Below are 23,118 nucleotides of genomic sequence, written 5' to 3' on the forward strand. Positions count from 1 at the left end.
GGGATGATCCAGTTTCTTCCTTTTTACCTTATCAGGTCTCATTAAGAAGAGGGGTTTTTTCCCCACTGATTCTCAAAAAAACAGCCCTTCAAGCTTCACACAGATAATTTTGTGCTTTCTCGGCTGGTATCAAAAATATGTTGGTTCATAGCACCAAACCTCAGAATTCATATGTGTGAAATATCTATATTAGAGTTTATGCATACAGTCCTTACTGTTGCAGGATCTGAAAATAATACCAATAGCTCACAATATTTTTTACAAGCAATATTTGCTTCTGAAGCACTCAGTCCATTAAATCTGAGAACAGCAGAGACAGAAAGCTTGTTTAAGAGAAAGGGACAAATTAAGTTTATGAACTAAGAATTGGTTTCAGTGGAAAGAAAAATATGGCAAAAGGGCTGAGAATGAAGGACATTATAATATCTTTTCTAAGGAAAAAAAGGAAAGATAAAAACCTGTGAAAAATGCAGATCAGGAAAAGTGTAACATAAAAAGGAGGTGAATACTGAAAAGGCACTATACCATCTGGATAATGGTTGACATCAGCAAAAGCAAACAAGAATCTAACAGAATACATGTTCCCAGCTATAATGATACATAATATAGATAGGTAGTATAATGAACACTTCTTTTGAGGTTGGATTCTTATTTCCTTGCTATGCCCCAGTTTTTCAGTCACTTATTCTATTTCCTTTTGGCAGAATCACATCCTTTTTCTCTGACTATTACAGTAAAGAAATTTCCTCTCACTAGTATCTCCTGAAAGTGGTTTACACCAGTGGAAGATCCTTTCAGAAACCACTGAAAAAAGAGGTCACACCAGATGAGAAAAAAATCTTGCCCAATTCCACAAATATTGTCAGGGTATCAGCCTTAACATTTTCATTTCTTCTGGCCCATGGAATAGTTAAATATAAACTACACCAAAATCTCAGAGAATCTGGGTTTATTAATTACCTCAGCTGTTTCTCAGCATCTGAACTAGCCATGTTAAAATAGTAGTTCCAGTTTTTTTGGCAACAGTACTGAAAGGAGGATGCAGTGAAGCATCCTGAGGTGATCAAAAGCCTAGACACACTGAAGGCTGGATGGAGGTTGCTGTTAGAGTATTCTATGTTTATGAAAATGATCTGAAAAGTGTTAAAACTCTTTTCCCATGTCTTGGAATAGGGAACCACATGGAGTTTTGGATTTAGTATTTAAATTGGTCTAGCCACTAGACTGAGAACCTGTATCACTAGTTCAATCTTGAAATCTCACTAAGGTGAATATTCAATTGTTTCGCTTTACCAGTTCACCCAATATGTTCAACAGTAGTAAATTAGAAATATTTTAATTGATTTATCCTTTGGGGAAATGCTGGTGCGTGGTTTTTATGAACTTTCTCACTGTGAACACACAGCACTCCCAAGTGATACATTCTGAGCAGCCTCCCAGCATTAAAAAGGAAAAGTCTGGGTTAGATTTTGCAGTTAAACAAAATCTCACTCAAAGAATGACACTAACAGGGAACAGAAGTTTCAAATTAGCTGCTCATAACACACTGCTGAGTTGCTTTGATATCTCCTCAATGTAGAGGCTAAGATGAATATTGCTCTTTGAACATTTTAATGCATATTAACATCTTCTGTGACAAATTTGGACACCATCTCCTCCTCCCCCCTTATAATATATGCAGAGGTGTCAAAGAATATATGAATATGTAAATATATGGATAAAAGAACACTCAGTGTGCTGGGCATCTGTACAGATATAACCAATGTAAAAATTGAGAGTTTATTTAGCTGACAACAAACTTGTAAATACCAGTATTTAGACAGAATGATACCAATTGTCTGAGTAAGCAGAAAAGGGATTAATAAGATTTTATCACAAGTTTTGGTCATAAGTCTGTCATAATCAATGTTTGTTGTTATTTTAATTAAGGTATTTGAAATCATACAAATTCAGGAATACCCAAGTTCAATTACACAAGAAACAGCCTGCTCTCAAGAAAAATTAGGACATGGGTAACCAACATACTTAATCTGGGAAGATATTTTCATCAAAATCTAAAGTGTAATTTATGAGGAAGATGAAAATCTCAAATATTGTCCATGAGTGGAGCATTGGAACAGATTAAATAGTTTGCATCTGGCTGAAAATGTAACACACTTAAAAAGGCAATTAAAATTTCCAAGAGAAGTTCCATTTAGTTAAAATATTTAAGTGCATGGGATATGTACATCTGATATGCATGCATTTCAAATTATTAGAGCAATTTTCATTAGCAGACGCTATATTGGTATGCTTTGGAGTGCTAGAAAAGGCTCACTCTGATTCCTTTTCTGTGTATCATTTGATGCCAGAATTATCATTCATTTCTTTTAACTTCTTCGCTTTCACAATATCCTTTCACCCAGGTATGCTTGATCACCTCGCCAGAGTGAAATACATATTTTCTTTACTGAGCTGAACATCAGCATTGCTAAAATAACTCAAGAATCCTGCTGTATGGCCACTAGAGGAACGACCTACATGAATGGGCAAAGAAAAGCTGTGGAGAGTCAATTTGTTCTGGTCAGTGGTGTGGGAGGAGTGCTGGCTCTCTTAGTGCCAGTGCAAACCCCTAACAAAGCTGTGCTGCTCTACATGGCATGGCCCTCATCTCTAGCTCTGGTATACAGTTTCCTCCAGGAGACTGCTGGGAATAGGATATTTAATGTTTCCTGAACCTCCCTCTTAAAAACAAATAAAATACCCTTTCTAAAGAATAAGAAGGCACTTAGGGTGCACTTAGGGAAATAGGGGTGTGGCCATCACTAAGGAAATACTGAAATCAGTACAGTTCAACTCTCCAGTGACTTTTTGGAACAATCAGTGTCAGCATGGTAATACAAGACAGAAAAAAATGACAAGACTAGAATTAGCCATCAATTGGAAGGTCTTTATCTCTCCCTACACAGTATATATGAAAATCTTAAGCTTTATGACAGCGGGGACTAATTTTAAGTGAACAGTTTACAGCTAAACTAGCAACTGCAGTATTCAGTAGCACTCCACAGAACCTAGTTTAGTGCACACTGTAAAATTTGTGCTTACTCAACAAAGCTATTTATACTTCCTTCACAACAAATACCCAAGGACCCAGAAAAATATTCCTTTTAATCTGTGGGATACTCCTACATCTAAAAAGACATTTGTCACCTGGTAAATCTGGATTTAAAGCCAAAGGTTCATAAAATTATATTGGATTTAAAATGAATTCCCTTTTAAGACTCTGAGACACCACTTGTCCAAAGCCTTAAACTCTGCTTTTCATCATGACAAGTTGCAAGAGAACTGAGGCTTCACCTTCTCAATGTGACTGCTACACAGAGGTTTTCATAATAGGTGACCCCCTCTTAGCTTTGTCTCTTCACATTTCTCACTATGGTACGAAAATCATCCAAAATTCCCTCCCTGGAAAAATAATCTAAGAAATACAAAACCACAAAGATGAACTAATAGAAAATCCATGTCTTTTTTATGAAGTTGACCCATTTTTTTCTCATGTTACTTCTGAACCTCCTTCCTCTGAAGGACATGCTGTGTTATGCCATTAGATCTACTAAGCCTCAGCATGTTAGGAATATCCAGCACCATCCATATTTATAGTACTCAGCCACCATAAACAGATGGTTTGTGCACACACAATGTCATTTTGTGCTCAAGGATTCACAAAAAGTCTGGAAAGAGGAAAGGTTTCACTATGGTTAGAACTGTTGGTCAACAGCCATATTTAGCTCATCATCTTTTAAGAAAGCAAACAACCATTTTCTCTTTCACCTGGAAGTGGAATCTCAGCTTTGTTTAGCCTAAGGCATGCAGTTCTAATAATCCAAGCAGTCACCTCTTTTCCCACCATTTCCATTGCCATCTAGCTCTTCATTTGATTTCAGATTCTCAGCTCTGTAAATGAAGTGCAGTAGAAAATTTCTGCAGTATAAGCTGTAATAAGGATATATTACAAGCTCGAGACAAATGCTTCAGGCATCAGATTAGATGATTTATAGTAGCCAGGTTTTATTAAGATCAAGACTTTAGTAATTGAGCTTGTCAGCTGCACAAAATTGATTATTGGATAAAGTTCAGGTCACAGCTTTTGAAACATACTTTTCTTTTGGTTTGGATTTTAACAGAAAGTTCATCAGTAAAAAGTCCTGGATTATTCTGCATTGCTTCTCATTTCATCAGGTGACTGTCTCAAGTAAAGATAACAGAGGAGAGAACCCCAAATTTGCCCTCTCCCATCAGAGGAATTAAGCTGAACTAAGCAACTCCTTTACCAGTATAAGGTTATATAATGATTTATCTTTTAGAACAGCCAGCCTCTACACACAGAACAGAAAGAGCCAGTCTAATTCAGCAGTGTCTCTGAACAATGCTCTGCAAGCCTGTGAGGATACATATTTCTCTCCACTCCTAAGAACTTTGGCCTAACTTGCACCTAGATAATAGCAGCACTTGTATGAAAAAAAAAAAAAAAAAAAAGAAAAGAAAAAAGAAGCAGCCCATCAAATTATTCTGAGGAAATAATTTAGCTGGTTTTAGAACATATTATACAGTTATAAACACACATTGCTTATTTTTAATATGCAATATTCCAGCCTATTCAATAATGTCAAATGCAATAAATCCTGGTGTTATATATGTGACAGCTTTTAACTTACAAATTCCTGCAGGGCATTGTAATATGGAGCACTATGCCAAAGCTGTGTCTTACTTTAAATATTTGTTTCACCAACCAAATGCTCCATGATACAGCTTCATGCTATTCTCCCCTAGAATTAACTTTGAAATGTTGAAATATCTTCATTTGTAGCAATTTAGAAAGTATTGGAATAGCCTGTTTCCTTACATGGGCATAGCTTTTGCACTAAAACCAGGCACACTGAAAAGAAAAAAAAATTGATGTCAATGACACCAGTTCTCATGTACCTTTAGAAATAGGAATTAGAGCAGTTTTGAGTTCTTTGATCCACTGATACTGAAGAACCACGGATATGTGCTTGAATCATGAATTCTTTGGGTTATTCAACCAGAATGTTAGATGCTTGGCCATAATTATAGTTAGGAAGCAATCTGTTTTAGAAGGTCTGAAAATTCATAGAGCAACAGAAACAATAAAAATGTCCTGTGTATTCACTTTTCAGAAAGTCCCTTTGCATGAACATGCTGAGCCCTCACTTACAAAGCCTAGTTTTTAGCTTGAGTAATTAATCATTTGAAAAAAATCAAATAATATTAACAAATAATGAGTTACATTCTATTAAGATGTAGGAAGAACAAATTAAACAACAGACACCACTCTAGGGCATAGAGAACTTCTGTTTGCCTACTAACATAAACATTAAACCAGGATGAAAAGTATGTTTTGCTGCAGTTCATGGGGTCTCTTTGCATCATACCACCCAACTAATTCCTATAAATGAGATAGCACTGTATTTTTACGCACAATAGCTTGATGTAACTATAAGTGTATTTTTGTTGTCTTTTTAATACTAACTTGTTCTGATTTTGTGGATCTCAAGTACCACCACAGGTGCACAGTGTTAAGTTTTCACAGGCTGTTGCCATGCAAAATCATGTGTCTTCAGATAATCTGATAGATAATATAAAAGTACAGATTGTTGCTTGACTAGGCAGTATAATCCTTGACTTTTCAAATCTGGATCCTGTGTGAATGTGCTGGTGTCATCTGCTTCAAGATAGAAAAAACCTCAGTCCACCTCTCCAGCTTTTCCCATGTTAACCAATAAAAGCTGCTCTCTGGATTTAGATGTGGCTCAGTCTTGGTCTTGCTACAAATATTGTTGCGTCTCTGTGAAACACAGCCAACACATAAATGAGAAACCAAGAGGAAAGGAATTTCAACCAGTGGACATTATACAGCCTTTACTCTGCAAACAGCAAATACTTTTTCCAAAGGCAACTTACAAACACATTTTCCTTCTTTCTTTTCCTCCATTCCTGTAATTTTTTCACATTGCTCAGACTCACTCTTCCACACATGGTGCCTTTCTGTAGACCCTTTTCACATGTTTCTCTAGTATTTTTTATCAATCTTTTCTCCAATATACCCACTGACACTCTCTCATCCCAAGATATCTTTCCCAACAGATACACAGACCTGGAAAGAAAAGTCATCAGTGCTATTAGGGGGATAAACTAAGATGACAGGTTTCACTCTTTGAGATCAATTACTCATTCAAAAGCTACCTCTTTCCCAGCAGCTAAGGAAGGTAAGTGCTGACATGCACAGAACAACTTTGGAATTTGCTCAGCAAACACCTAATTTAAACTGCTGAATTACTAGGAAGTAAGGCAGGAAACAGTAAACCCTCAAAACATTAAAAAAAAATCTTAGAGCTCATGAAGTCACCTGGTTGTTTGAAAAGTTGCAGGAAGGGGCTTATACTCTGCAAGCACAGGCAAAATTTCTACCTGCTGATACCAGACTGCAACCATCTCCAAATTACACCAATGACCAGCGAGTCATATTTAATAACTTACTATGGATCTAGCTTTTTTTCCCCATGGCTGCTTGGAACGGCCTTGTGAAAGCCCTGTTAATTCATCTATAGAAGATTTTAAAGTCAGTTATTGCCAGAAGTAAGAGAACCTAGAACAGGGTTTAGCTAACATACTTCCAGGCTGGTGCACCAGCCCTTGGCCTAACACGGGAACACAACAGTGGAAGAACTTTTCTTTCCCCATAAGGTTTTGCTGCAGAGGTAAAAGCAGTGTTAAAAATACTTTAGAATCATCAGGGAAGAAGTTTTATCCCCTTTGTCCCAAAACATCTAGTACACTAAGGTCATGTGAAATTGTCCTTTGGCCACTTTCAGTATGTACTTTTGGACCCCTTCTGTAAGTGAAGACTGAGTTTTTTTCCAGATGTTAGAAGGGATCACATATTTCCAACAAGAAGAATAAAACTGAGTCTTCTTAGTTCAGTTTCCCACCAGGTTCCCAGGAGTGGCACTTAAATTATGACAGCAAACATCCCACAAAGCTGCTCCTTTATGATCTTTCTTCAGAGTAGTAATTAATATAAAAAGAGAAGTTATTATTACACCATCCCTGGAAGTATTCATGGCCAGGCTGGATGGCACTCTCAGCACACTGGTCTTGTGGAAGGTGTCCCTGCCTGTGGCAGGGGGATTGGAATTAGGTGATCTTTACGGTCCCTTCCAACCCAAACGACTCTATGATTCTGTGATTCTATGAAAAATTATCAGTAGTCTGTGCTTTCTTACTATGTTAATATGGTTTTTTACCTCTTCTGCCCTACCTCATCAATTTTCTCTTTTACTTAATTAAGAAACTATTTGGGAGAGGGTCTGTCTTTTCATTTTGTGTTCCAACGACACTGTCGCCTTATGCATGAGTTCCCTTTTCACAACAATGTAGATTGAAGGGAAAAAAATATTTCAGCAAGAAGGAGTTGATTTTGTACACTTTGTTAACACTGGTTAGTGAAAAGTTCCTGAATGGCTTGAAAAATAGATTTTTAATTTTTCTTCTTTTACAAGTTTGACAAAATGATGTATTTACCTAATTCTAAATGCAGGTTATTTCAGAAAAGATATGTCACTCAAGTTTACTCCAATTCTTGTACTTCATTGCAAACATAATATCTGAAAGTTACACCATCATTGACATCAGTATGATATAAAAAGTTTGTAGTGTGATTATGCCAACAGGGACTTGTCAAGGTCAGGGGAAGAGAAGGCAAAGCCAAAGCAAAATGTTCAAGTATTTCAAAGTTACCAGAAAAAGTAGCCTGGCACTGTAGGAGTCAAAATGAAACAGAGGAAGGGAAAAGCTGAACTAAACATTTGGAGTGACCAAGGTCTGTCTAGGAAACAGAGGGTGAGATTTTAAAGTTTGGAGTCTTTAAATGTTCAGTATATAATTGCACTCTTCAAAATCAATCCCTAATAAATGTCAATTAAAATCACAGAGCTATAGAATTACAAGTTGAGTTGGAAGTGAGCTGGAGGTGTGTCCTATTGTCCAACTCATTCTCAAAGTAGAACTTCAAAGTTGAAGCATGTGTCTCCGGGCCCACATTATTTTAGAAATAATTCCAGGTCTTTATTATTTTAGAAACTTTTAAAAGGAACTTTGAAAATTTTGAATCCAGAAGTTTTGGCATTTAAGATGAATGACAATTTAAGCTAAGAAAATCACAACTCTTTTCACAGTGTTTCTAAGCAAAATCTAAGAATCTTGTTATTGGAAACTTAGGATTATGAGTTAAACTGCATATTTCTAAAGACTCAGAGGTCATGAGAAGAGGCAGAAACCCTCAGATTATAGGACAGAAATTAAGTATGAGCTGTATTTTGCTTGCAACTGCAAGGTTTAAATATGTAACTGAGAAAAGGTTTATTTATCAAAAAAACCCCAACTTTTAATTTTCAAATTCCTATGGCCAAAGTGAGATATAACTCTTCTTAGATAAGTAGAATACATTGCAATTATGTGTGTGTAAAGATCTAAGCCAATTCATTCAATGATAACTAAAATCTGCAATAGCACCGAAGGCCTATGTAGTAAAGCATCAATGCATATTCTGTCTCTCAACAATATACTGTGCCTTGTAGAAAACCAAATCATAGCAAAAGTATAATTTCATCAATTCTCTGGGTACTCTCTGTTGCAATTAGAACAAATTTTATTTTTGTTTCGTAGTGTTGGAATCAGGTGCATGGTTGCCTCATAACAGGATGCTCAATATGGAAAGGTCTCTTAATTGTCCAGGCTTTATGGGATTCTAAGTCTTGATGTCTGAAATTTCTACAGGCTTTAACTACGGATTAAACTAAACTCAGCCGTTCTTCATTTGCAACTTAATCAGTAACAAATTGGTTTTCTTAAACAAGTGAAAAAGTGCTGTTTTTTTGTTATTGAGGGTTGAGTGCAAAAGACATTGTAGAAAAAATTCTCCCATGGTAAAACCTCACTCCCAGGTGAGTTAATCAGTTTACTCTTAATGGTTTTTTTTGTTCTCTAAAATTCTCCAAGTTATCTACTAATTCCTGTATATCTTTTCAGTACTTTACTGAATAAAGGGTCTGAATAAAAATGTGTTTTTAACTGGATTCCAACACTGAAACAAAATTTTAACCAAATATATTCTTCTTAGAGATAGACACTTGATTTCACAGTAAGCTCTACATTTCTATTGCACAAAGAAATTAAAGAGTATTATTTTCCATTAGCATCCTTGGACCACAATTCAACTATAAAGATATCATTTTATCATGACCACTTCTACCCTGGGAAATACTTTTTCAAATAACAAACAAAAAAATATCCCCCTTGTAGCTGTAAACCTCCTATAAACAGTTTATATAAACAATCAGGAAGCTTTGAGTTCACTACAGAATGAGCATGTATTTCTAATAGCATTGAATAGACTGCTTACATAGCTCATATTTCACCATTTCCTTGTGCTTTTCTGCATGGGTGAAGGTTTACAGTATGAAGCGAAGAGAAAAATAATTTCAATCCCTTAACTGGAGAATGAATACATGAAAAAATTAGGTAGGGCAGTTGACTGAGGCAGCAGCGATCAGTGTAAAGCAAAGATACTAGCAGTACATTTTAAGATACAGCATGTTTCTTTTTCAGAAAGATTATACCATGACAGTAACTATATTATATTAAGCTGTAAGTTGAACTATGACTAATGACAACACCACTTCCATGGGCATTCTGTTGCAATGCTTATCCACTCTTTCAGTGAATAAATTTTTTCTAATATCCATCTGAACCTCCCCTAGGAACATCTTAAGGCCATTTTCCCTTGTCCTATCACTAATTGCCTGGATGAAGACGCCAACCCCCACCCTGACACAACCTCCTTTCTGGTAGTTGTAGACAGCAACTATATATAACTAAACAATCATAAAATCCCAAATGTTTCAAGTAAGGAAGTTGTAGTGGAGACGAGTGGGCTTTAGCCCCATCCAGAGAAAATATACATTAAAAAAATTAATATAAATAAAAACTATGATAATTAATATAAACACTGTAAGATAAACACTGTGAGGGGAAAAAACAACAACAATCACCAGAAAACCTCTCAAGGAAGTGAAGAACAGTGATATTGCAATCTGACCACATGAGCATGTCTACAAAAGAAAGGAAATGCTCTAATTAAATATAACAACTCCTACTGTCTAGAGATAAATAAATTTCCTCTCCTTTAAAATGTCTGACTAATGTAAGCCATCTTTCATCCAAGTTACCAATATACACTGTTTCTGTGAGGCAGATGTTATAGGAACCCCATGATAGTCCCTATGGATGTGGTTGCCTCCCCAAGGAAATATGGAGAACATTCAGCAGTGCAATGAGGTTAAGATTCACTCCAGAAACGAGGGTTATAGGATGGTCAGGACCAGACATTGGCTCTAAAGGAGGCTGTGGGAATTTAGGCTGACACAAATATTCAGCACTTTTGGCTTTGTTTTCCAAGAAGGCTGGAATTGCTTTCAGCAACTGCACAGCTCTGCAGGTACCTCTTGGAGCGCGCAGAATTTACAGGGGTTTGTACAGAAGCGACTCTGAGACTGAAGCTACCATTGACTCAAGAAACAGTTATTGACAAGCAAACAAAGCTTTACCAAATGTGAGCTCAACAACCTGAACCAGACTCCCCCCTCCCCATTTTTAAAGTTTATATAATGCAAATGACAACTGACCCAGCACCACAGAGTACAATTATAATTAACAGGAGACTTTTCTGAAAAACGTCTGTGCTGCCTTGGGGAACAATGTAGGTCACAGCATCAATTAAAAGCAGAACAAACTCTTCACTGCCTCCATAACATTTAACCCCAAATCATTTTGTTGCTGTAAATTAAACAACCCCATTGCTGCATTACATCACAGGAGCGAAAAAAGGAAAGAATAACTTGTTTAAAAACTTATTTCAAGCTCCAGCAACCACTTTACGGCACATATTATGGGCAAGCAATATGGAATACTGATGTTACCAGTATTTTCCTCAGCTTTGTGGAACAGAATTACTATCTGTATATTCAGTTTTCTTTTACCTAATCTGGATATTAATATTAGACCTTTGCAGGAAAGCATGTGAGATTTACTTAATTGATGATGAAAACCAGCAGTTTACCTTTGCTTGCTGACTGTAAAGGAGATGTAAGATTGTTTAAAAGTCTAAGCTTCAGTTTTGAAGCTCTAGTGAACACCCTTCTATTCAGGAGAGTGGAATATAAAAACAAATCACTTCAGGTAAAATGTGTTTGCAGGGGTAACTATAGATATTTTACCTAATTACTAATATTAATTACTAGTTTTCTACTACTGTATCAAAGACAACTGTCAATAGAAGCCAACCAAAAATTTAAGGACATTCACTTTTAAAGAATTGGGCACAGGTAATGTCCTTTTTTAAGATCAATAAATTCCTGTTTCTTAACAACAATTTTCAGCAGAATTCAAGCCAGAAAAAAGATCTTTGTAATAAAGCCTCTCTATTGTTACTGACCTTTGTGTTTGTTCATGTGGAAATACTGGGCAGTATTTTGGATGCAATTAAGTCTTTTGAAGTTTTATTATTTACTTGAATGGGAGGTGAAGCAAATTCTTCTCAGCTTGTGAGACTGAAAGGGCAACTACACAGCATTGATAACCTGGACTGCCTGAGCAGTATCTCACAAAGTTCATGAGAGACCACAAGGGAACATCAACTGATACAATAAACAAAGGGAAAACAAATTTAGAAAGTGCACCTCCATCTTTTCTACTACTCATGAGTAATACCAAGTAATTAAAACATACTGCAGGCAAAATTAAGACTTCCCGATACCCATGTAGTACTTTCAGCTCACAAAATTCTTCACAGAGAAGTAATTCTATAGGGGTATATAGGTGAGAACAAAGACTCATTTCTGAAAACTTAGCAGTGGAAAAAGCTAAATAGTTATATTAGTTAATAAATATGTCTCTCGGTAGAGTACAAAGGAAGTGGATTTGTACATCAGGGAAATTCCATTTTGATAGTACTAGGTTTTAAGACTCAATCTCTGACTATGTTCTCATCTGCACTTTCAAATTCCAATAAGGGGTACAGGAGCTCAGTTCCCTTTTCCCCGGTGAAATGTTAAGGTAATGCAAAGAATGCCAACGTCTGATTAGCCCATTATCTATAGCCATAATACCTCCAGTATGTGCCAGTGTTAAGGACTTCAATTCCACTGTCAAAGGCTTTAAGGAAATCCAAAACGAAAAAGGAGTGCCAAGCTTTAGAGAGTTCCCAATCTGAGTGTAAAACAGGAGATGCAACCCGTTCCTCAACAGTTATCAGGATTTCACTAGAGTTTTAGACCCCTCATTACTGAGACAGTGAATTTCTTTTAGACATTAAGACAAAGGCAGACTTTCCTGATGACTTAAGCAAAAACCATGAAAATGGTTTTTTGGAAGACTTCACAATTGAACAATGGACCCTTCCATCCTTGCCTAATTGCAAAGGAAAGTCACTTTTTGCCAGAGAATGATAGAGGGTAAGTAGGGCAAGAATAACTGAAAGTAATTTATTTTAGATGCAAGTCAAAGCAGGAAGTTCAAGAAGAAATGCTATAATGGGGCATAGTGGTGGGACAAAAAAAAAAAGGCACAATTATATTTTTTCTAGGGGCTGATAGATTGTAGGCTAGGGGGTCTCTGTTTCTTCCTACCCCCAAGTGTTCTAGAGTGTTTCAGACAAGAATATATCATTCACTGATCTGAGAATATGTGTAGTGGTAGTACAATAATGAATTAGTTCTCTGTCAAACAGAAAGAAAAGGTCTAAAGACTCTTCAGCCACTACAATCTTTCTCAAAGCCCTTTGTAAAAGAAAGGAAAATGTTATCACTCTTTTACAGGTAAGAAAGCAAAGGGAAAGAGAATAAAGCAAGCTGCCCAAGATGACACAAGAGGAGTTGAAAAAACATATCCTATATCTAGAACTTTGTATTAAAGACCACCCAATCTTCAACCAGTTATATAAAATATGACTGAGATGTAGATGGCAGACAGCACTGAAAAACATCCAGCCCTGTCAACCAAACGTTGCTGTTTAAATCAAAATTTTGCAACTACAGATTAAAAATCAGTGAAGGAAAATTAATTCAGAAGTTCACGATCTAGAAGAATTCAAACTTTATCCTCCACACATGTAGGCCAGGAGGTGGGTGTACTGAGCTTTTTTAATGAATTAAAATGCAAGGAAGTGGGAAGGAAGTAAAAAGGAAATAAATGCTTTCATTAGGCCAAGTTATACAAGTCCACATTTCTCCATTTGAACTACTGACTGGGGAAGGAGGTGATAAAATACACTAGTTCTATGAGTTGAATCTCCCTCCACAATACCATCTAACCCCACATTCCTGTGTAGAAAAAGTTTCTTCTGACTCGCCTGGAGTGAAGAACAGGCACCTCCAAGATTTGGGGTTTAAAGCACAAAGCACCATTGGATCATTGAGATCTAGTGTACTGCCACACGTAACACTGACAACAGCAGCTAGTCTTAAACACAAGCATGCACACCTATTTCAGAGAAGCACCTAATCCTGAAAACCTAAAAGGACTGAGATCTAACACCTTCCTTGATGGCTCATCCTATGTTCTCATTTTTAGCAACCCCTGCCCGCCCTTGGTTTACTCTTACCCTGGTACACATTCTGCTTTTCTCTGCTACTGTGAAGAATCCTCTTATTCCTAGTCATACTAGGGATACACTGTCATTAAGTCATGTCTGTCTCTGGAAGAATTTTTCTCCATTCTAGTCTCTCTTCTCTCTTTTGATATTTATTCTCTTTATAAATTAAAGATGCCAAAACCTGGTACAATATCTCCTTCCATAGCCTCACTGTTGCACATACCAATAAAAGCACCTCCTTACTCCTAATTTTGTGAGGATTTTACATTCAAGTTCATAATACAAGCCCCATTGAGTTGTCTGTTCTCTCCTCTGGAACATTCCTAGCATCGCTTACATCAGCTTTTGGGATCCTCATGTGTATGTCAGGTTGCCACTGCTTCCTTCTGGCTGTGTAATATTTCTCCTCCAGGTAATGACAATTTTGTTTGAATGGCCTCTGTTTAACAGGCTAGACTGTAACTGGATTGCACAATCTGATTACTGTGTCCTCCTTTTTTTTTTTTTTCCCCCTACTGTTTCAATCTTTGCATTCTTTTCAAATTTTAACATCCAAGAATTTAGCCTTTCACAATCATTTGGCTTTCCAAATGATTTGTGAAAATATGGAAATAAATTGTCCACACCCAATTATAAATTGTGGAAGACTGTGGAGAGACACTATTTACAAGAGGATGCAGTGACAGCACAAGGTAGAATGGCTTCAAACTGAAAGAGAGAAGGTTTAGATTGGATATGAGGAAGAAATTCTTTACTGTGAGGGTGGTCAGGCACTGCCACAGGTTGCTGAGAGAAGCTGCGGAGGCCTCATCCCTGGAAGTGTTGAAGACCAGGCTGGACATGTTCTCAGCACCTGGTCTAGTGGAAGTAGTCCCTGTCCATGGCATGGGGGTTGGAACTAGATCATCTCTAGGGTCCCTTCCAAGCCAGGCCATTCTGTGATTCTATTTTATGATTCTATGATCCCTCAAAACTTCTGTGTAAGGGTCATTTCTCATTGATTCGTGTTTTGAGATGCCAGTCTTCGAGGAATATTATTTTGATAAAGTATACTGTTATTTATTTATACCAGATGAAATACAAAATTAAATGAAATGCCTTACAAAAAGCTAAACGACACCTAGGACCATTGAACAAGCAAATTCCCATTGGAATGAAGTTTATCTAGCAAATTTGCTTTTCTTTAAAACGATGTTGACTGTCATTAATTTCTTCCTACGACTAATTTATTCTTATGCTTGCTTTTTTAGCTAAATTTTCCTTAATCTTTCCAATATTTTTTTTTTCAGGGCTGAAATATAACTAACCTGCTCTGCAGCATTATTTGGAAAAAAAAGGTGAAAATAATAGCATGACACTCACACTCTAAAATTTAAAAAATTCTCCAACAGATCTTTTCAGCCTCCTTTTTTAGGGCTCTTAGGTGAAAGGTACAAAGTAATGAGCCTTCTGTTTTACTTATTTTATCACTGGCAGATGTTGTTTAACATGCTTTGAAAAATTCAGTGCTGTTTGTACAGTAGGGACACTGGATCTCCTACCACCATATGGGCTTGCTAAGGAGCAAACAGCACTTCCCTCCTACTGTGTGCCACTCAGTATTGAAGAGGTATCAGAGTTTTTGTTCATCTTCACATGAATAAATGACACGATTAATTAAATAGTGATTGACTAGCATCATTTCTTCTTCTTTTTGGCTTACAAAAAAGCTGCACAAATTAATTAAGTCATATACAAAATAAACCAAGAAATAAGCTTTGTCAAACTTTTCTCAAAATCTTAGGAGGTAGAAATTGAGTGTCCAGATATATACTATAAGAAATCTGGTCCATTATGCTTACCACTGATTTCATCCCAGGTTGCCACCTTAATCATTACATATTTTTGGCCCTTACATTAAGGAAAATTACCTAGACATCCTAAGCCATTACAAATTGATGTCCAGCCGGTAGAGAGCTGTGCAAGATCACTCAGAATACTCATCTGCCCTATTTATCCCAGAATCTTGTTAACTCTGGATAACAAAGGATAGCAATTTGGACACCAACAATATATCACTTTAGACTACTTTTTCCAGAAATATCCCATTAGTGTGCATTATCTTCATACCTTAATCTGCCTTCTTTTCCTCCCGAGACTGCAAAGGACCCAACTGGCAAACAGCCAGAATATCAAATTTCTCACGTCTATTATCATAATGGCAGAAGGTCATACACTGAAAACTGAGAACACAACTGCAACATAAACTAAACTGAGTATTTTAAAAACAGAAATTTATGGAGGTTACTATCCTGGTGCAATAGTGCCACTTGCACTTTTGTTTGATTTGGAGGGGTTGTTTCAATGACAAATCCTCTATTGGAAAAGTTCTTTGATTAAAAAGCAAACAAACAAACAAACAAACCAACCCCCAAAACACCAAATCAAACTTCAACAATTTTTTTCTGTCAGGCTGTCCAGGTCCATAAATACACTTATATCCTGGTTTGGTCCTGCCTGTTACATCTCAGAGACTGATTGTACCTCTGCTGGACCAATAGGCAATAAAAAGAAATTTCAAAAAGATAAAGGTGAAATTTTCCTGACCACTTGAGATACCAAAGTAGAGACATTTACACCTAGGTTACTTGACCATAAAGAATATCTAGACACTGGAGAGATAAAATCATTTCCAGGGCATGATCCACCTCTGTCTAAAGTAGCCATCCAAAGCAGGTTAGAAGAATTGTGTTCAGGACAAGTCTCTCCATTGACTACCAAGGTAATATCGTTATCTTCCTCAAATGTCAAAAGTCAAGTCGAACCAAATTGTTCTCTTAACAGCTCAAACGGTTTTCAGTTTGATCAGTATGCAGCTGAGGCTTCTTACATGCCACAGCATCTTGAAAATTATTGAAACATTCGCCAATTTTTTTTTTTTTTTTAGCCTGAAATAGGCACTTTTGGGTCCAGGGAAGCATTGGTGGAGAAAAATTGGCAAAACTATGAAGCAGCAATTCAGAAACTATTTGCTTTCCTCACTTACTTCTCACAGCCAAATTCACTACTCTCACCTGTGTATTAGTCCATTCCATTTCAGGAAAAGGTCCCAGCTGAAGGCCTCTACCTGTGGGATTTTCTTCCTCTTGGCCTTTCTGGAAGTACATAGAGACATCTACTCAAAACATGTTCCAAACTCAGATTTTTTATTGTCTTTGCATATGGTGCTTAGTTGTGTGGGTTTGCTTCCCAGGTTGTTTTTTGGGGAAGTGGGCTCATTTATTCCCTTGGAGCTGTAAATTGGTGTTAATACATGCTGAATTGCCTGGAGGCTTTATAACAAAAAATAAATTGGCATTATATGATATAGTATTAAAAATGTGCATGCATATTATTCATTATAAATATTTATGGTTAGCTATTTATCACTGAAGGAAGAACAAGCAAGTTATGTATATTTTACAAGAATTAACTCTGTACTACTGTATTTAGGTTTAGTTTTAGTATGCAACATTTACCAGTCTCAAGTAATTATTAGAAAATGAAGCAAGAAGGCTACAAGGAATAAATAAATATTCTCTTAACAGTCCACCTCTTTCTAGCTAAAATTAGAAATAACCCTGTTGCTTCTAAATTTTAAAACCCACTCTAATTATCACGATGAATTTATGAAGTTTTAACAGTAGGAGGTTATATATTTGCTTTTAATGAACGTCAGGTTTCCATTTTTTTGTGAAACAGAAAATCTATAATGAATTCAGTCTCCCACATAGGCATGAGTCAATGCCATTGTAGAAAACACATGAGTTCTTAACAAACAACAACAATATGGAAGAGCCCTGTCAGTAAGGGGAGACATAAGGCAAGAATCTCAGTTTTTGTTGATAGCAAAACTACCATATCTGTAGCTATGCATTCAATAGCATTTTTTACACAATGTTTAATACAAAAGGGAGTTAAAGCATTTTTACAAAGGCCATATCCATTATGATGCTTATGTAATGCTGATCCTCACCTTTTACTATGTTACTCTAGAGACTTTTTGTTTCTATTTTAATAAAGAATGCTAATTTTATAAAGAATAAAAGTCATAGATGAGTTTAGGTGTGAAAGGATATAAAGGCCACCTAGTTCCAACACCTCCTGCCATGGGCAGGGACACCTTCCACTAGACCAGGTTGCTCAGAACCCCATCCAAACTGGCCCTGAACATTTCCAGGGATGGGGCATCCACAGCTTCTCTGGGCAACCTGTTCCAGTGCCTCACCACTCTCACAGTGAAGAATTTCTTTCTAATATTTAACCTAAACCCGCCCTCTGACAGTTTGAAGCCATTTCCTCTTGTTCTGTCACTACATGGACTTGTAAAATGTCCCTCTCCGGCCTCCTTGTAGACCCCCTTTAGGTATAAACCCCCTTCTTTTTATGTATAAAAGGTAACACCTTTTCACTCTCACCTGCAAGATTAAGTCTTTTTTAATAGCAAGCATAAAACACAGCAAGTATAAAACCATTGGGCCAAGTCATTCAGGGAAGTCTCAAAACTCTGTTGCTATAAAGAATGGCTAATAATAGTCAAAAAGCTCAGGGTGTATCACTTTTCAGTATATAGTCTAAGGAAAAGGGACTTCTGGCTCTGCTTAAAAGGATTAATGCTGTCATACAACGATATTTTTAAGAATTGGGACTTATACTGATGCTGTCAGTCTTCAGGCATTCAGCTGTGTCAGCTGGGAGCAGCATCCTTTGAGACACGGGAAAATACTGGGAATGGTTTCAGGCTTAAATGGCCTGAGTCACTGTGGAGGGTGCATTCCCACCTCAGGGAAGAGGGATGAATGGAGGTCTGAATATTCAGTTGAGCTGACACAGAGAGGATTTTTACATGGAAAACATCTAGAGTAACTTCTTTTACAGTGTAATGGGCAGCCATGGATTCCCTAACATCAGCACCAAGCCTACCAGGAATAACCGGGAGGCATTTTATGGCCAAGTCCACTGGAGCTGATGCACTTTGACCACAGCAATCTTTTGTGTACATGTAGTTTAGTTTGACTATTTGGTTCTGGAGACTTATGACAAGTGTGTAGTACCCTAAACCAGCTAGAAGAAATGCACACTGAGTAGTAAGCACTTCCCTGACAGAGGAAACATCAAAAGCAAAAATACAGAGTAAGGAATGCCTCTGTTGAGGTCATTAATTAAGGAGGAGCCAAGAGTGAGGTTCTATTGCTAAATGGCCTTCCTTCAAGATATGAAGAATTGCTGTGCATAAGGACAAGGGTTACAACTATTGTGCTGTAATCATTGATAATGAGACACCAGCAGAACTGTATCATTTTGGGGCACTTTTGTTTTAAGATAAGCACTGAAAAAGCCAAAGAAAATCATAGAAGAGGAAACTCACAACTTAGGGAAGACTAAAAACAGGATATTACATAGGGATAGTGAGCAGTTGTCTCCAACTGAGAGAGAAACCAGGGAAATCACTCCAAATCTGCTGCTGTGAAAAAAAACCTTAGCTGCTAGGTGCTGAAACATTGAAAGTCTCCAGTCCTTTCCATATCCTACATGCTTTGACTCCATGAGAGGTTTATTCCCTAGTAATTTCAGCACTTTTGATTTGGAACCAGATGATTAATAGCCAGCTAAAAGCAAAAGGCATATTCCTGTGTGCTAAGTTAAAATAAAATAAATACATACTTGCTTCCAAGGTAAGATTTTACAAATGCCCCTAGTGGGTGTAGTGGTTGTAGAAATGTAATCCTCTTTGTAAAAGATGTCTTTTGAATAAGCTCTACTCAAAGGCAAATGAGGTAGCATTTAAAACAGCATTCTTCATAAACATCAAACCGTGAGCTACAAACGTGGCAACCCTAAAGGTGAGACTGAGTTTCCCAAATAGAGCTGTCACATGTCATCAGGTGCATTAAGGTATCCTTCTGTCTCCAGCTGCCTCCTCAAACAGGACCATGTTCTCCTCTGTCATTTCTGACAGCCATATGCACACCTCAGATCTTACAGGACATCTAAAATAGCACTATATGCCTATCTTAGACAACCGAATCCCACCCCAAAAATTCTCTTTTTATTTTAAGGAAGTCTTTTCTAACAGACATTGTTATTCACACTAGCTATTATTAAATGCAAATATATAGTTATAAAATATAAAATTTGGGGTGTTGTTGCACAGAAAATCTAAATCTCCTACTCTTTAACTAAAAATAAAAAAATAAATTTCAAGTTTCTTTGAATGTTATGAACTACCATAAATCCAAAAATCCAAAATCCAGTAAAAGTTTTATACAAGACCTGGAGCCAAACAACTTTCAGTGTTGAAGCACAACAATTTTATAAGAATTTAAACACTCTTATAGTCTGGAAATCCTTGTTAATCTGTAGCTTAAGGAAGGATCAGTTTATTGCCATGGAAAAAATAGTGCCTATTAAATACTGGGAAGTCCCATGGTCCAACAAATATTACCTTCATACGAGAACATCATGCAGTGTCATTTAAAAGGTCAGCCACACAAATAGAACTGAAGAAAATAAAGTTTTCTGTTTGAAAACGTCTTCAAAAAGAGATCTCATGAAAATCTACATAGTTCCTACTAATGATATGTAGAGGGCATTGAAGTACTGCTATGCAAAGTAACAGTAATAAAACATGAACATAGGGAGAAGAAATGTGCAAAGAAAATGGTGATAGTGTTTCTAAATAAAGCAATGAAAAATTGTTGCCCTCACAGGAACTTCAATATACTGAACAGTATCTGTGATCACAGTGCTAAACTCCAGTCTGCCCCTCATGCCAGTGATGTAACTACTATAGATGGATTCTGCAGAATTGAGCAGGAAGGGATGAACTTCCATGGTGAATAATTGCTTTGAACTAAAAATTTCATTTATGTCAGACAGTGATGGAAAGGCAAGTTTCAATGAAAAGCTCAAAAATATATAGGAGGCTACATTTTCTTTTAAAATTTGAGTCATTCTTTTTATCAATTTACAACAGAATAATGAACTGCTGATAGCACATTGGAGACAAGTCCAAAAATACTTTTAAAACAGGCTTGTGAATGAAATGAAAATTCAGGAGCAGCAGATGGGTTTAACTGCTGTTAAATGTGAAGTGGTTTCCAAGAACATGTTGTATGTAATAATAAGTAGCCAGAGATATAAAGTTTCCCCAGCAGTTTAAATCCTGAGCATCCAAGCTAAGTGAGGGCTTTCAAGCTTTGGCTCACTGCAACATCCTTACATTCTACCCTTGTCTACAGCAGCAAAAATGCTTGTTATTAACAATGTGTGCCAGCAATGAGTGCAATTACAGCAGCACTGAGCACAGTTTCACAGGCAGGCAGGTTTAACATGGGCTTTCTGAAACAAGAATAGTTCTTGGCTCTGCTTGCAGGTTAATCACATTCAGCACCAGGGTATCCATTCTCACAGCAGATAATTATGCCAGTGTACCCAGTGCCTCAGTTTGTGCATACGTTTTACATAATAAACACGTTAGAAATTGCCTCCTCTTCCAATTCTTGATATGGATGTGGGCACTGGGATGACATACTGCATCTAGGCTTCCTGCAGTCATATCTGACTGCCTCCATGTCTCATGCCCTCTTGGATTTAAGCAACAGTGAAGTCCCAAAGGCCCAGGAAAACAGGCAGCAACTTTCTTGTTTGTACCTAAACCAGTTCTGGCTTCATCTCCTAATCCATCAAAAAGTGGCTTTATTAAGTGACAGCTATAACTAAGTTAAAGCTTCTACACTTGCTACCATGTATTATTATATTTGACTGACACAAATATTTATGACATGGAATGAAACCGGAACTTTTAAACTCACAGTGATGCACAGAGGCACAGACAGAGAAGGGTTCAAAAGAATGAGTGCAACTGGCAGAGAATAGAAATTACATCAGGAACAAACCCAGAAAAAAAAAATCACTGCTGCTGTCTCCTGCTAATCCAATTGCTTTTGTAACAACAAAAAGTTTGTGAGGAACTGTGGAAAAGAGCATCACTGGATTCAAGGAAGCCTCTGGAGTTCAGAGCAGACCTACAATATAATATTTGTGTGTTCCCACTTAGATGCACCAAGGATGATTCTGGTTAGCTACTCTGTAATACCAGTATCTGCTTGATACTGTCTTGGATGAACTGGAGGGAAAGGATTATTAGGGGAAAAAATGATGGAAAAGAAAGGTGAGGAACCAAATGAAAGAACTGTATCAGACCACAGCAGAGATGTCAGACCTTCATGTGGGTTACCAAGTACAAACTTACTCTGTTGCTAATCTAGTACTTTCACCGCTACTCTAGAAAATCATGATTTCTATACTTTCATCACAGAAACCACCTCTTTTTCCAATTAATTCTCTCCATACACACAAGCATGGTATAACTATTGAAAAATCACTTCTCTCTAATCCTAGTACTATACTTCATTCATGAAATGGATAAAATTAAATCAGTCCACTGATGCTCATGTGGCATCCAGGGACTACTTGTTTCCGAGGGATCTTCTAAGAGCTTTATTTTTATCCCTTGTCTGGTATCTACTGAGAGGCTTAGAAATGAAATTGCTCTATTGTCTGGGAAATTCAGCCATTAAAGTAACAGTCCCCAAAGCATGCCTTTCATTCCAATCCCAAAATTAATGGTTAGAAAACATCACATGTGTATAAGCTAACATCCTTTTGGTCAGTCTAACAAGTAGCCTTACTAGAGGTTGTCTGGAGATTTCCAGTGCCATGGCTTCTGTCCAACACAACTGAAACATCCTTACTGCTGCTGTCAAATGGATGCAAACACAGTTGTTTTGTGTGCTCCCTGTTCAAGCTGCATCCTATTCTGGTTAGTTGGACCTGTTGGAATGCTGTAGCACTACTGCTTCTGGAGTAGCCATATCACCCAAAGAAATGGAGGCTGAGGAACATGCTCAAGCCTGGACCCTCATTATCCTCACTGTTAGATGTTACACATTACATGAAGCTCTTACTGTTCTGAGTAATTCCAGCTGGTTCCTTCCAGGTCAAAACTGCTCTAGAAGGAGCCAGACTCATGTAGTGTGGACATGAATAAGAACCTTCTGTTCCGCAGTATAGATACAGCCACTTTCTACTACCAGAGGTGCCCAATACTGTTACCTGAAATACAAGTACCCAAGAATTCAAATTATATCAATTACATATTTTTCTTTACACATTTGAAAGTAATAGTAGCTTTCAGGGCTGGTTGCTGGAAATGCAAATGCATGTGTTTTCAGGTTTCTCTTAATCAGAGTGATCAGTGACAACCACTCCACCAGAGTCACACTGGAATTTGAAAGTGGTGACAACAGAGCACCACTGCTGATTGATTTTGCAATAATCATTCTGAAGGGCTTTTTTACATTGTTTTGACCAGCCATTTAGACAGGGAA

At 37.1% G+C, this 23,118-nt stretch overlaps 1 protein-coding gene across 6 annotated transcripts in view; it reads right to left on the minus strand.

Moving 5' to 3' along the window:
* Positions 1 to 23,118, minus strand: part of DLG2 (discs large MAGUK scaffold protein 2) — a 1,009,135-nt gene that overhangs the window by 592,441 nt on the left and 393,576 nt on the right. Inside the window, exon 2 of one of the 6 annotated variants that reach the window (XM_069015942.1) lies at positions 16,762 to 16,842. The exons of the other annotated variants lie outside the window; for them this stretch is intronic. Coding sequence (XP_068872043.1) covers positions 16,762 to 16,842 — 81 coding nt within the window. The remainder of the gene's footprint in view (positions 1 to 16,761; positions 16,843 to 23,118) is intronic. 6 annotated transcript variants of the gene reach the window in all.

The sequence above is a fragment of the Aphelocoma coerulescens genome, chromosome 1 (genome assembly GCF_041296385.1).
Source record: "Aphelocoma coerulescens isolate FSJ_1873_10779 chromosome 1, UR_Acoe_1.0, whole genome shotgun sequence".
In the NCBI taxonomy this organism is placed as follows: Eukaryota; Metazoa; Chordata; class Aves; order Passeriformes; family Corvidae; genus Aphelocoma; species Aphelocoma coerulescens.